At 42.5% G+C, this 15,820-nt stretch overlaps 1 protein-coding gene across 8 annotated transcripts in view; it reads right to left on the bottom strand.

Moving 5' to 3' along the window:
- The window catches only part of pcnx1 (pecanex 1), a 37,125-nt gene that overhangs the window by 13,808 nt on the left and 7,497 nt on the right, over positions 1-15,820 (bottom strand). For 2 of the 8 annotated variants that reach the window (XM_087833225.1, XM_087833228.1), the window contains exons 4-12: positions 14,329-14,365; positions 13,371-13,436; positions 11,579-13,291; positions 9,841-9,970; positions 7,870-8,063; positions 6,234-6,327; positions 5,473-5,530; positions 4,138-4,370; positions 131-284 (exon numbers count right to left, since the gene is read on the bottom strand). In XM_087833225.1, coding sequence (XP_087689351.1) covers positions 131-284; positions 4,138-4,370; positions 5,473-5,530; positions 6,234-6,327; positions 7,870-8,063; positions 9,841-9,970; positions 11,579-13,291; positions 13,371-13,436; positions 14,329-14,365 — 2,679 coding nt within the window. Of the gene's footprint in view, positions 1-130; positions 285-4,137; positions 4,371-5,439; positions 5,531-6,233; positions 6,328-7,869; positions 8,064-9,840; positions 9,971-11,578; positions 13,292-13,370; positions 13,437-14,328; positions 14,366-15,820 lie in introns of all 8 variants that reach the window. The other 6 variants (XM_087833227.1, XM_087833222.1, XM_087833223.1 and 3 more) reach the window with 6 other exon arrangements.

Below are 15,820 nucleotides of genomic sequence, written 5' to 3'. Positions count from 1 at the left end.
TATTCCCTTAAAGGCATAACAAACCTCTGCAGGCATGCCTAACACATTTTGCAGCTTTTTAAACTGCTTCTTTGCAGCAGTGCTCCTTTGTTGCACTTTAAGGTTGAGTCCTGTACACCCAGCTACTCACCTTTAGTAAGGAATACTGGCAGCTTGCAATGACGAGGCAGAACTGAAAGACCCAGATATCAGTGAAGAAGCCGTGAACCAGCAGCACTGAACCCAGAAAGGCCACAAGGACAGCCAGCACCACTGCCAACACATTCTCTAAAACCTCACGGTTCCTGAAACAATTGGGAAAAAGTCAATTCACAGGTACATTCGGCCACTTAAGGACTTCAAAATCATTTTCTTCTAATGCTTACTATTGAAAACGCAATAGAATATTCATCAAGCCTTAAAGTCAGCTCTAAAAAAAAATTAAATAATTAGAATTGAAAAATAATTTGGAAGATTTAACAGAGAAGAAAAAAAAACTGTTCCAAAGACTGGGATCAACAAATACATAATGTCAACAGCTCTCCATTTAAACTGGCAGCCTGTGGTGATGGGTCAGCAAACTGGAGCGACTTAGGAGGATAATATTGACTGAAGAGATCCACGTGGTGCTTTAAAAAACAACAAATCAAAAATCAATTCTTTCACTGCCAACTGTGGTTATTCTTCTTGCTGCTGTTGAGAAGCTTACAGCTAGACAAGTCTGACTGAGTAACTCCCACATAGAAATAATTACAGACAAGTGATAGAAAGCAGAGACTCCAAATCCCCAAGCAAGATGAATGATTTTAATTTCAAAGACTTAAAAATGTGGCTGATGTTCTTGCTGAATCCAGAAACAGAAACAGAATTGACAACAGTGCTGTGCAAAAGTCCTGAGCTATCCTGTTTTTTGAAGAAGAAAGAAAAAGAACAAAAACTCTCTTAGGCACGCATTCTTAAGGTCTGGGTTCTGGGGAAGCCAGTCCATGACCAAAGGTGTTGCATTGTGTGTTTTTCCATCCAGGTATGCTTTTAGTGCCCTGACAGTATGTTTGGGATAATTGTCATGATGAAAAATGAAGCTGCTGCCAAAAGCTAATCAAGGTTAACCCTTGCTTCTCTTTTCTGATCAGAGCCATTTCTGTCTGGCCTCCTTCCAGAACATAATCAATGGGTTACTGAGGGTGATCTCTGCCTGTACAGCTTACTACAGCTACACTTGGGAAAAACTTCGAACATAGTCTTTATTGATAGATATTGAGGTGTCATAACTTGTCAATAGGGAATGGGGTTGTCGTCAAATATCATCTTTATCGCAGGAAGGCCTCTTAGTTTTTACTTCCGTCCTCAAATTGTACAATTTGTTTTCTCAAATTTCTCAGGGCTACACTGCACACCATGCTGCTTTTTGGCTGATCCCCTTTTTGGTGCAAAAATACAAATTTATGCCTGTAATCTGCGCTGTATTTGACATTTTGCATAGATTTAACTAAAGACAAGGGAAGAAATCGTGTGTTTTTGACACAGACTGCTAATAACAAAGTACCAAAAGACAATTTAAAATTAGTTCTCTGTTATGTAAACACACACAATGCTTGAATGATTCAGAGGTCAGTGTTAATTGGCTTTAAAAAATAAAAATTAAAACGTGAAGTGAAAAGGATCCCATGTCCAAAGAAAAACTTTGAACGACCTTCAGAAAGCCTATTCCTCAATTCAACTTTGGAAACAAAATATAAAGAAATAAGGGGTGGCTCAGAACACCTAAAATGTTCACAACAAAAGCTGACAGCAGTATAAAGCCAATGTAATCAACGTAAATTAAAAATTACGGCAAACAAAACAAACAAAGCGATCCCACCAAGCTGTTGCTACAAAATGTTTCACAACAAAAGCCCTGTTAATAAGCAGGGATTGACCGATCTACAGTATCAGCCCAGTAATGACCTAATTTACTGGATCTGATATCGGGGAGAATTTTTTTTAAAAAAATAACCCAATCCATTAAATATCACAAAAGCGCCTCACAAAACTTGCGACGCGGTATAACCCAGGTCATGACCTTAGCACGTCGGAGGAGTGTGCGTCACGTGATAGCGTGGCTAGCTTGTGCCAGATCTGTCAGCGGTCATGTCAGCGGTGTGGAGTTATTTCAGACTGAAAGAAGAAAAAAGCCAGACTGCCGAATGTCACTTATACGATCCAAGTGTTTTGCGAGATGGTAGCATGATTAAACACTTACAGGAACACAGCGAAAAGGAGTACTATACACGGAATTTATCCAGGCCTCCAATGCTAAGAAGAAAAGTGTACCTAAATCAACAAACGCTTTTGGAAAACATTCAGAGGCGTGAGAAACTCCCCTCAGAAAGCAATAAAGCAAAGCTGATAACAGAAAATTGTTGAATTGGTTGTGCTTGATGACCAACCCCCTTGTGCTGTGGAAATGTCGGTTTTTGACGCTTAATTGAGCATTTGGAGCCTTGTTACGTGCTGCAACACGGCATTTCATCTCCGAGCAAGCTATCCCAGAAAAGTACAAGCAGGTGTGCAACTTCATCTCTGAATGTTTGGAAAGCATTCCCACGTTAAGCTTAACAACCAATATCTGGAGCTCGGATGTCTGTCCGATGTCATTGCTAAGTGACTGTACAATGGTACTGTGCAATAACAAATGCGTTATTACAAGAATGTTTTTTAGTTTTGTTTTTTTTTAGGGTTTGGGCAGCTACTGCCTTTGTCTGCTAATAGTGCACTTCATTTGTTTTTCAGAACCAAAGAGTTTTTGAAATTTGTACTTTTAATTACTTGAATATTACTTTAAATACTTAGATTTAAAGTTCTGCATAAAGCTGCCCACTTTCACGATGGATGTTTGGATGCCGGTGACAGATAAATGGTGCTAAAGTTTAAATAAAAAGATCAGTATTGCTGAACTGAGATATATTTTGGGTGCAGTGTATTTCTTGCTTTCAAGTATAATAGCTTTAGCTAGAATAGCTTTAGTGCTTTGTCCTCTTAAATTTGTATATGAACTAATACAAAATGCAGCAACACATTAAAAAAAACAGTTAAACAGTAAAAAATTAACTATAACAGATTCATATCAGTATCAGGAGATATCCAAATTTATGATATTGGTATCCTGCCATCTCTATTATTAAGTAAAAACTCTGATCTAAAATTGTTACATGAGGTGTAGCAGCCTGAGAGGTCATGTCGGTGAGGATCTGGGTGTGCTTTAGCAAAGCTTATGCTATGACCATAATGATTCACTCCAAGCTCGTTCAGACATTTTTACAGTTTGTTTGCACATGCTGTGTTTCATTTACCTTTGCATTAAATTAGCAAAGGTCATCCCTGTCTTAGTGGAAACAGGTGTGGTAGGCCCAATACTCTGCTTAACCGTAAAACACAAGCTAACCTGTTGATCTCTTTGAGTAGTGAATGTAATGCTGTAATTCTGACTGGAAAATGGAGAGCAGATTGTAGTTTTGCTTGTTCGTTTCAAATAAAGGCTTCTTGTGTGCTTTAAATAAAAGGCCTGTTTTTCTGTATTTTGGACTAGTAAACTTCAGCTAATAATGCATAATGATAATAATAAGATAGGTGTTTTTGCAAGCTGAGACAATTTCAGGTATACACTTATAAAGCAAAGTAACATCAAAATTATTTCTATTGAATTTCACTTTATTCTTCAAAAGCAGGCACAAAATATCCTGCAATGGGTGACATTTAAGGAAAATGTATACATGTATGTGCTTGAAATACAGTTAGGTAGTTCTTAAGGAGCCGAATGCTCTAGGAGAAATGTCAGTCTCAAACTAGGGGATCTCTTTTCATTCATTAGTCAGACACTGCTGCAACCCACTTTAATTTAATTGGAACTGATTAAATAAATGGCTCATGCTGTGATAGGCAGACATTTCATAAAAAGAAATATCAATTTTGTAAATAATCTAATTTATCTAAAAAACAAACCGGTTTTCTAGTAGAAAAGTTCTAGACAAGTCCAACATTCAGTATTTTTGAGCCCGACTAAATTGTGATGAAGTATGTACGTGACACACCGAATTTTAAATTTGCATTGAGGTCATCAATGGTGCTTTGTAAAAATAAAGCTGAAGCAGATGGAAATGACCTGATGTGAAGCCCTACCTGTCGAACAGCGCCAGCAGGGTAAGTCGGTCAAAGTGCAGGCCGACCCACAGGTAGGGGAGAAGCCACAAACGGTAGTACTGCTTCGCTTTCCCAGCTGCAGCAGAGCCCGCAGGATCCTCTTGTCCCAGTGGTGCATCCTGAAGCTCCGGACTCAGATCTCCGTCCTGCTGTTCCAGCAGCTCTGGGTCCATAGTCAGCAGACGGTTCAAACGGATCTGAGGGAGGGAGATCTATCCCACAATTAGACAAATGTCCAAAAGACATGAATTGGAATAAAGAAGAAATTGATAACATTACAACAAGATAAAGAGATCATATAGGAGTAATAATAAAGCTTTAACAGCATTAAACATTTTCTTTTAGTACAATTAAATATTTGATTTATGCTTTCACACAGGTGAAAGCTTGCACCATCACATCCCATTCACTCTTCAAACCGTATGAGCCCTTGTTGCATACATGGTTAGACAACACCACTGAAGACATCTTTGTTGCATATTGGCAAAAAAAAGCAGAGCACATACAGTACTTTGTAAAAATCTGTAGCCACTCTTCCCCTGTGTCTTTATGTTTGCCTCTCAAAGAGCCAGACCTTTTAAGTCTTCTTTAGCAATAATTTTTAGGCTTACATAAAAAGGCACCAATCTTAAAGGTTAAAGCAGTGTTGTGTCTACACATAACAAACAACTTAGCAAAGAGCCAATTTTAAAGTGTACCTTGAGACACCTGCCTGTCGCAAAATATACACTTTGTTCCGGTTTCTTTAGTTAAATAGTTTAACAGACAGAAAATACTTTTTTGCAACAACAGGGTGAGTCCTAAAGAGCTAATTGCTGAAAATCTGGTAAGTGTCCTAAATTTTTTTTTTAATAATGAAAACTGCAAAGGGAATAACAAAGAAAAGAAGTGGCAGGGTTAAAAACAACTAACAGCAGATGAACACTATCTCAAAGTCTTTAGGAAATAAGAAAAACACCAGCTGAGACCTGAGAAAAGATTTAACAGATGTATCTGTCCTTTCATTCATGGACTGTTTGGTGAAACCTTCTCAGATACATACTTGCCTAAGGGTTGTTAGAATTACGTAAACTGTTTTTTTTTCTTATGTACTGTATTTGCACACATGTATCAAATTGTAAATTGCTTCACCTATTCCCCATTTCCTGAGCAAAACAAAGAAACGATAGGTGGCTTGAGTTTTGCACAGTACTGTATAACCACATAAAATCATTTTAAACTGGTTCAAGTAGACATTTGAGAGGTGAAAGTCTCCTTTTTTTCACAAACATACAAACATACATGCCAAAAGGAGCTCACTAGTTGGGTACACACCAGGTCATGAGGGTAAAAGCGAACTGAGGTAGAACTGGAGAGGTGGGAGTCCGTATCCCTGCGGGGTATAAAGAAAATGAGAACACTGATGAAAGAAAAGCATCTGCTGCAATTACTGTATTAAATCATGATTCATTTCCCGATGACCTCAAACTAAATAGCCAATAGGCAATTTGCTGTGTTTTTGTACTGTACTGTCATGTTTTCCTTTTAAGCGAGGGTTCCATTAAAAATAACCGTTGGAGACATGAGGAACTCACTGCAGCGACTAGCAAAACACTACAATCAAGAAAAGGTCAGCAAGCTAACTTGACAAATGATAATAAGTAATGTATTTATTTCAATTTAAATCAAGGTAAATGATCTGATTTCAAAACTCAAAAAATGCTGTCCAAGCAAAAATCATCAGGGCATGTGTTATGGTGTTTAATCCTTCAAAGCTTAATGAGAAGATTAAGACTTCTTCACTTTCAGTGGCATTTTGTTAAATGTGAATCTACGGCCATCAGAAAGCTCTCTTATTTTATTTTATTTTAGAGAGAAACCAGGGAAAAAGGTCTAGCATAGTACAGAAGAAAAGGTAACAGAATCCGCCCACGAGAAACCTTAGAGGTGCTGGCAGATGCTTTTGTTTAACCAATCATTTCGCAGCTCTTTAGAGAAAACTGCTACCTCCTGATTAAAAACACAAAAAGCTCAGGGTTTGTATCCCGTCGTCTAAAAACCCACTACACAAATCAGGTGATCATTCTGATACTAACCATATGTTATTGGAGGCTCGTCTGGTTGCAGGTTCAAAATTGACCAGCGACATATCACATCCGCCAGCCTCATATAAAGAGGGAGTGAGCTTTCCTGGAGGCACACAACAAAATGAAAGAGACGAAGAGTCAGTCCATGGAAATCACAAGCACAGAGTGGCGTCGTCTGTGGGAGTAATTTCATTAAATTACATGTTTATATGTGGAGAATTAGATGGATTTGACAATATTGCTGTATTCATCTGAGCTAATGTGATTATGCAGTGAAAGTGCCTCCTCCCAGTGGCTGTAGGCAAGTCACTCATTTCCTGCTCGGTCTGGACAAGTGGTCAGATTTTTCCTAATACATGTCTGTTGCTTCAGAGTAGTTTTACTCCACTTTTTTGTGATGAGGTACAAAACACCGCCCACAAATTACAGATGTACCAAGCCTTTCTATCAAATCCAAACCCTCCAGTATGAATCCAACTACTATTAAAAGAAAGGTGGATCTAAAATACCTACGATATTGCAGTACTCATTGTTGTTCAGGTATAGACATAATATTACCATGGTAAAGTTGCTGTTCTGCCTCAGTAAGTGAAACCTCACATGCATTCCAAACACTGAATGTAATGGGTATTAAAAGTGTGGGTAAAAGTACATTTTCTGCCTCTCAGTGATAGAAATTAGGATTCCAGCAAGACAAAAAAAAAAATCACTTTCAGGAATTTGTTACAACCCATTTCTATTGAAGTCCTTTCTATTAAGGACCTGACCGTTTGTGCAATGCATATCCTCCTGAGAACCGAGTTAAAGAAAAATCTCTCAGTTTAACTTTTTTTTATTCCACTACAGAGAACATAATGAATAGGCGGGATCTCAGGAGGACATGGCATGATGAAATTTTCAGAAAAACTTCGAAAGATAATATACTTCATCTAGTTGTTCACAGATGTTCCAAAAACCACATCTTCACTTGAGTATTCTTTTAATCACCTTCACATCTAGAGTACATAAAAACCTGCATCAGGCCACTCTCAGTCTGTCCTATACAGACAAGACAACGGGACAAGTGTACACACACACACACGCACACACACACACAAACCATGCAGCATGTCACAAAAGTAATCTGCTTCTAGTTCAATTATGAGCAGGAGTAATAATCCATTCATCACTGGTTCTGGTGAAGAGTGCATGACAGCCCTTACACAACCCCTTCTTTTCCTTGATGTAAGTGTTTAAATAGACATGCTTACGTATAGACATCTATACCAATCTGTTACACTGCTGTCAGCATTGGGGTATGTGCTATGATGTGACCATAAGGTAACATTAATATCCAAGTAAGGTCAAGTATTAGCTACAGACCACAATATCACAGAGATAAATGGAGCATGGATAATGGTGCCAGGCTTTGACTGATTACAACAGTCCACCGACTGTGGATAATAGTGCACTGCTATGACTGACGGCCATGGTCATATCTGCGACAACTCTTTGAGCAAATCCAAAATATCAAGCAGCAGCTTTCTAATCAAGCATGAGGAAAATACCACAAAATATAGGTCTTATGACAAAAATGACCAGATCTGTCACCTCTCCCCAAAGAAATTCTTTCCTAACTGCTCAGCTCTTTTCATTAACTCCCTACCGAAGTCCTCCTGCAAGCTGGTGGCACCAACAGTTGAGGCCTTGTCCTGAGAACCCTCCAGGTGTGCGCTTCCATTCCTGGCCAGCAGGGACGCGCTAGCGCTCAGCACTGTAACCTGGGACGAGGTTCTGGATGGCTGACTTTTCACCTGGGAAGTAGAAGGCTGGGAGGCCTGGTTGAGAGCCTCCTGAAGACTGTTGGGAGGAGAAGGGAAGAAGGGGAGGAAATGAGTGGTGGAGTCCAAGGGGTTGGGGTTGGTATTGCTGGCACATAACGTCAAAAGGTGAGCAGGATATGACGTGTAGTTTTGAAATGGTGGGATTTGATGCGGAGGCTACAGACTAATTTTTTCGCCTCACACAATAATCATTTTTTGTGATGGTGTCAGACATGGTTTAGACTTGTGAATGAAGAAGTTATTTCTTATCGTTTCTCAAGTTACAATCATTTATAAAGCTGTGAACCTAACTCCAGTCTTTTAATTCTTCTTAGGAAAATCTACTAAGACGTGAATGTCCTGTCAAACTTTAGATGAAGAATATCCTTGATGAAGCTGATAAATTCAGGCCTCTGATTACAACAACAGAAATCAGACTAATGAATGCAGACAATTCAGAGGATTTTCATCAAAAATAATAAACTCAATTGCTTTCCCTTATAATGTTGGATTAAGAAAACTACCTAAGAAGGCAAAGGTGTCTAGTGCAGCATAAGTGCATAAAGTAAAAATGTGCTGGGAGTGAAGGGACAGTGAAGGGTGGAGGAATCAGTAAAAGAGGGAATGATTTTGCAAGTTTATTGACCCCTGGCAGGCTGCACGCTTGCTTTTGTTGCTTAAGGCTCAGCATTTAGCAACGTGACCTTGTAAGATAGATGAAAGAAAACAGAGCTTTGCCTAGAGGTGAGTAAGCTAGCAGTTGCACAAGTAAATGGGAGGGGGTTTAAAGAGACCTCAGAGGAACCTGATGTGCATCTACAGAAATATATCAGTGGAAGATTAACATATTTTTTCTTTGAGCATCAAAATAACTGCTACTTTACATCTCTGAGTGGTTTTCTTCCTTTTAATCATTCTACAAACCGAGGAGTAACGGTTCATTTGTAGTATTCTGCAGGGAAGCATGGAGCACAGAAAAGATTAATACACTCCAGACAGTACTCTGATCTAATATAAAGGGTGCTAGAGACCTGCTGAGTTTGACACTTACTAAACTTGTGTAAAGATGTGATTTTTCCATGTAATAAAATGAATAAAATGTTGCATCAGGGATGTGATCGGGACAAGCCACAACATTGGAATTAAATTACATAAAGGCATTTAAAAAAAAAAGAGCTTGAATTTAAAAGAAAAAGGTGGGGACATTAAAACATCTTTGTCCAGTGTGCTGAAAAACTGTCAAAACTGGGCTCTTAAAATCTAGAGAAGAGCAACTGGGAGTATCACAGATAATAAACAAACAAAATAAAAACATTCTATCGTCACATATTATTATTTTATCATGTCAGGAAAGACTGCACACCTAACCTGTGGCTTTTTAATGATCAGTATAATCAGTCTCTCTCTGCACAGAAAGTTCTTTCTGGAGGGCAGAGCAATGTGATACAGCGGGGCGCCTGTATTGCTTAACAAATCATGCGCACATCTGAGAGGAGACGGCGTGTCAGCCAAGTAGATTAGTCAGACCTTGTGGCCTTGTGCCTTTGAATTTGTAAGGACTCCAAGTGGAATTTAAAAGATTGGATGGGATGACAACAGGAGGAAGAGAGAAGTCTTGAGAAAAGGAGGACCAAAGAAACCACATGCAGAGTGGAGAAACCAGTCCAGTCATAAATGATGTCCTGTTTGATGTCATGCACAGCAGAAGACCCAAATTGGTGGTGATGTGGGACAGGAAAGAGCGCCACCTGGTAACATGCTCATACCAGGCAACACAACAATAGAAACGACCCCCTGCTCCATTCACGGCGTACCTGAGAGGAGATCCAATGAGGGAGGTGGGTGGGGTGGGGTTACTCCCTGCGTTGTGTCGCCGCCGCACAGCCTGCCGACGAAATGTGCTACGTTCGCGGCGAAATATGACCGTCTCCTCACTTCCTGGGGCTGTCGTGATGAGAGACATCATTGGCCAGTTAGACTGGATAAGTTTCCTCTCTTTATGAGAGCTTTATGTGGACACGAGGACATGATTTTTCCGTGTGTTACGGCTACTTTCAGGTACATTTTAAAACAGTTACAGAGCAACACCGAAACACAAATTAATGACATGGTCACTGAAAAATGAACCTGGTATGCATATCCAGCATCTTACTCTCTAAACAAATTGTCTTCCTAATATTCCCCAATATATACCAAAATGTGAAATATTTTAAAGATGGAGGTGCAGTATTTAAACCATATCTGATTAATTCTGCTGACAAGCACATGCTCTGGTCATGTGGAACTGGAGGCACGATGATGGCAGAAACAATGAATTTTGCTATTACGGCGCTACTTGATCTGTTATGACCAGCAGCTCCTTTTAGCTAAAGTTAGCACATCTGCTAAGTAGATACAGCCTGTTTATGTCTTATGCTCCATCAGATAAAACACTCCAAGAGTCGATGGGTGAAAGGCTAAAAAAGTATGCCAAACAGATAAGGGCAATAAAAGCAAAAAAATGACACAGCAGTTCCTAGCTAAACTTAAGTATCTCCTACTAAATTTAGTTAGCATTAACCCTTAACCCCAAGTCAACAAGGAGTGCTGCAGCAGCAAAACCACCCAGTGTATCAAGATGAGCCAATGTGGCCTTTTGTTTGCATGATAAATAATGCACAACTTATTCACTGAAAAAATACTTAAGCTTGTCACAGAGGTAGCGTTTGAATTCATCGGCTTCTTCCAAATCAGCCAAATCTCCACTAAAAACCACCCCTGATAACTTCAAGTGCAGTCACGGACTTATATTATGACACCAATAAATATCCCTCGACTGACTGTGATATAACAGTGTATAGTGAGGTTATGACATGTTTCTAGCCAACCAGTCATATGCCCTGGCATGTCCTGCCTCCAATACTGTATCCAATCCCAGGAGGTGTACACTCCAGAAGCCAAAAAATAAGAACCCAGACAGAGCAAATGTGAGATATCAGTTGCAAATTTGAAGAATGTGGAGTATGGAATGTCTATTATACTATCTGAGCTTTACACTAATAAGAGAGCTGCTGCTTGTCTAACCTCAATACAAAGCACACACTGTGCCATCATGCTAACTGATCTACACAGGGAACACTATGCTTGCCACTCCATGGTAACTTACCATGGCTACACTGAATGAACAAGAGAGACAGCATCTCGTCTGCAGTCTTGTCTCACGCACGCACTCACTCCCACACAAACACACACAATTTTGAGGCAGCTGGACGACTACACCTAAACAGATTAAAGTTGATCAACTTTACCAGTGTGCTCCTGTTTCATGTGCCGGAAACCATGAGTATGACTAAAGGTTTCCAGCGAAGCAATGTTCACTGTGTTCAATACATATCCAAACCATCACCAGCGATTATTATGTAAACAATTTGCAAGGCAGGTAAAAACAAAACCAGACTAATAACCCTTAATTCTGTCTGCCAGCATAAAAAGTAGACTAGTCATCCATCACTAATGCAAACCACACAGAATGCAATGTGTACAGTACATTGGAGCTCAGTGTGTGGTACATACCCCGTAGGGAAGCAGCATTGGCATCCTGAGGCTCAGCGAAAGCTGCCTGGTTGGGCAGACTGTTTCTGGAGCGAGTCACCGATTCCAGCTGGGAGGCCCGACCCAGCAGGGATGCCGCATCCAGGACTTCCCCTTCTTTGGCTTCCAAATCTGATTTGGAGGTGGTAAGAGGTCGAGGTCCTGCTGGAGCTCCTAGGTGGGAGGGATCATTAAGGCATGCAGCCGTACCGCTGTCTAAGCTCAACACTCTGGCATGCGTTTTGGCACTGCCTGTGCTTGGAGTACGGCGGGAGGTACGCCGTTTCCCTCCGTTTCGAACTCCTGTCTCAGGTTTTATTGTGGTGGAAGAGGAGGAGGAGGCGTTGGCTGAAATGTGCTTGGCTTTCAGGGCCCTGTAGTGGCTCTCTGGTGAGTGGCAGGAGCGGGAGGTGGTGCTAGATGAGCTGTCCGTGCTTAGGTGCTTGGTGGAGCGGAGACTGGAGGCACAGCTGAGTTCACTCTGATCACTGGAGTCATCCTCTCCACCACCAGTGAATACAGCACTACAGGGCTTGGCCATAGCACGCGTAGAGATGTAATCCCGGTGATGGCTGGCATCAAAGCTGCTTGCTCTTTTCTTTCCAGTCCGCCGGCGTCCACTGCGACCCGCTGATAGAGAAGAAGTCCTCTGAACAATGTTAGCTGAATTTGGTTGAACGTTGTCTTTCACCTGCTCCTGCTCTGTGACAGCTACACCTGTTGAGCCATCAGCACTGGTCCTGATGCCAGGCTCTTCGGCACACTTGACGGGTTCCACCAGTTCTTGGTTTGCAGATGACTGAGTGTCCGCAGTTTGTTTAGCAGTCAGCTCATTGGCATGTGGGTTTTTATTGGCTTCCCTGGAGGGAAGATTACCGAGACTTCGAGGGCTAATACTAGAAGTCCTGTCGTCTGCAGGAGCAGATACTGTCTCTCCCGTTTCCCGTGCACGTTCATCCCCTGAAAGTGACAGCAGGCTCTCCACATGTGTAGAGCTGGTCTGTTCACTGTGGAAGCTGCTGACAGTGCTGTTGGTGTCTCTGTCTGTGCCACTGCAGTAACTCTCAGTGGAACCACTACTGCGAGTACTCAGACTCCTCAGGCTATCGGCACTTCGCTCCCCTCCTTGGGACTTTGCTCCTCCACCAGAGGCTTTTCCACCACCACTCCCTTCCACCTGGTAAAGTCCTGAGCTACTCTCCCCAGCTTCCTTAGAGGCTGAGCGAGCAACCCTGCGTTGCTCTTTGTGTCTGTAGCACTCTACTCCAGAAGTCGAGGGCACAGCTTGGTCCTGCTGGTGCAGGCGGTCTGCCCCATCTCTGTCACACAGCCCTGGCCTGTGTGGTCTGGCAGTCTCCAGCTCACGCACAGGGTCAAGGCCACCTCTTCTGGGTGGAGGATACAGAGCAAAGTCTGGCAGACTCGGGTCAGGGAAAGCGGAACCTGCCGAGCTAGAGGTCCGTGGCAGACCTCGAGAACGGAGCTCCTTCCTGAAGGTCTGAGATTGCATGGATGAATGAGAGGTCACCTCCGTGTCACAGGAGGAGTGTGACAGGCTGAAGTGATAAGCAGCAGAGTTACAGAGATCAGCAGGCTCCCTGGACAGCTCTGAAGGACACAAGGAGGTTGACGGCTGCAAGGAGGCGAAGGAATCATTGGGAACGAGGCAATACATCTTTGTGTCTGAGAGCAGATCTAAATGGATACAAAGAAAATATACATTAAGGAAAATGCTGAGAAGTAATAGTAATAGCATATGTGACTGTGTGTTTACCATGATCATGACTACAGCTCTCAACAAGAGTCAAACTAATGTCATCTGAGGTCCTTCCACAATCTCCTGAAAATATAGGAAAAACAGTTTTTAAGAAAACCATCATCTTTGAAAACCTACACGTAACTGGGATCTACAGACTACATAACAGAACATTATGAATACAAACTGTTGCCTTGCACTGAGAAATGCTTTTTCTGGGAGGTTTCCCTAATTGTTTATGGGGAAAGGCCACACTTAATGGAGGTATGAGCTAGTCTGAATAGATTCTTTGAATGCTCTGATGACAGCACAAGATAACAATTGAACAAAGATGTAACTGTTAGGATTTGTCTTGGAAACGTTAAGGGTTTTTTTAGGAGTTGCCATGACTTCCTGGAAGTCTGTGGCAAACTGTCTAAGTGTACAGTAAAGGGGAGGGGAGATTAAAAAACTAAATCCCTGCAGAGCCCTTGTCCCACTTCAGACCATTTAGTCTCATCACAAACTGCCAGCTAATTAGAATGGCATCAAACAGACTCACTGAATTATTCAGGCGACGCAGGCGCCTCACTCAAACACTCAGTACAATGGCCCCCTAGCACAGCTACAAGTTCAGTTGTTGTCTTCATCTCTGTGTTTCAATAATGTGCTCTCAGAGAATGACTCCCATGCTGGGTCTTACAATGTATAACCCCCCCCCCCCTTCCCATTTTTTCAAAGCCAGCAGTGCCTGTCCAAAGCTGCCTCATCATGGTGTGACTGTTGAGGTCACAGCAATGCTGAGTCAGGCTGCATCTCCTGAGCAGCTTGGGGGGGGGGGGGGGAATCATGGTTAAGGATGTGGTTCTTCCACAGTCAGAACATGTGTTACATACAAAGGATTTTTTAAACCAACCCTACTTGTAACACGTCACTTCTTTCTCTTTTGCTCTTTTTAAGTTGAATAGGCACAGAAGAAAGCTGTGTGGCATATTACCTTTGGCAACTGTTGCTCTTCGATGTGAAGATGCTATCTGAAATTTGAATGAAAAGATAAGTTAAGCTATTTATCTTTCAAAAGGAAAGGTGGTCAGGATATCAGAAGCTTATTTCTGCATCAACATTTTCATCAAGCAATCTGACAAAGTGTGATCTTTAAAGAATATGACATCTCTAAGAAGACACCGTTTGTGTATTACAAATAGCTAATGCCTGTGTACTGTCAAAAAAAAAAAAAGAGTTTTGGGTTGTCTTCCAACTTGCCACACAGCAGCTGAGCAGAATGTGTAGGCTGATTAGAGACTCAAGGACATACAGTACAAAGACACAGAACACAGCACCCATGGGGATTCAGAGGTTAAATATATCTCACAGAATAAGGGAGCTAAAGAACTTTGAGTATTAAAGGAGATACCAGCCTGACAGCAATATGTAAAAAATAAATAAATAAATAAATCATTCCTAAGGAAAACACTCCAGTGCATATGCACACACACACCCCAACAGTTGCTTCTTCTAGTCCAGCAACAACAAAAGTAAAATAACTTAGCATGCTCAGAAGACCCTTATGAGGAAAAAAATCGAGGGAACAGTTTACCCTGCCCGGGATAGGGTTACCGGGGCCCGCCCTGGAGCCAGGATCGGGGAGGGTGCCCGAGTGCGAGCGTCTGATGGCTGGGCCTTAGTCCATGAAGCCCGGCCGGGTACAACCCGAAAAGGGGACATGGGCCCACCCTCCCGCGGGCCCACCACCCGCAGGATGCGCCCTAGGGGTTGGGTGCATTGTGTGCCGGGCGGCGGCCAGGAGCGGAGGCTGGCAATTGGGACATGGAATGTCACCTCTCTGGTGGGGAAGGAGCCTGAGTTAGTGTGTGAGGTTGAGAGGTACCGGCTAGATATAGTCAGGCTTACCGCTACGCATGGCTTGGGCTCTGGAACTAGTCTCCTGGAGAGGGGCTGGACTCTGTCTCAGTCTGAAGTTGCCCCTGGTGAGAGGCTGCGGGCTGGGGTGGGTATTCTAATATCCCCTCGGCTTGCTGCCTGTATGTTGGGGTTCTTCCCGGTGGATGAGAGGGTTTGTTCCCTGCGCCCCAGGGTCCTGACTGTCATCTGCGCTTATGCGCCGAGTGACAGTTCAGAGTACCCAGCATTCTTAGAGGGCTTTCACTTCGGTGGCCTCAGAATCTCATCTCTGCTTTTTGCAGATGATGTGGTTCTGTTGGCTTCATCGGGTGATGGCCTCCAGCTCGCACTGGAATGGTTCGCAGCTGAGTGTGAAGCAGCGGGAATGAGGATCAGCACCTCCAAATCTGAGGCCATGGTCCTCAGCCGGAAAAGGGTGGAGTGCCCACTCCGGGTCGGGGATGAGTTCCTGCCCCAAGTGGAGGAGTTCAAGTATCTCAGGGTCTTGTTCGCGAGTGATGGGAGAAGGGAGTGGGAGATCGACAGACGGATTGGTGCTGCGGCTGCAGTGATGCGGACGCCGTACC

Source organism: Neolamprologus brichardi, chromosome 19, assembly GCF_056152115.1.
Source record: "Neolamprologus brichardi isolate AB-2024 chromosome 19, ASM5615211v1, whole genome shotgun sequence".
Taxonomy (NCBI): domain Eukaryota; kingdom Metazoa; phylum Chordata; class Actinopteri; order Cichliformes; family Cichlidae; genus Neolamprologus; species Neolamprologus brichardi.
This window is presented reverse-complemented; position numbering and strand designations above follow the sequence as displayed.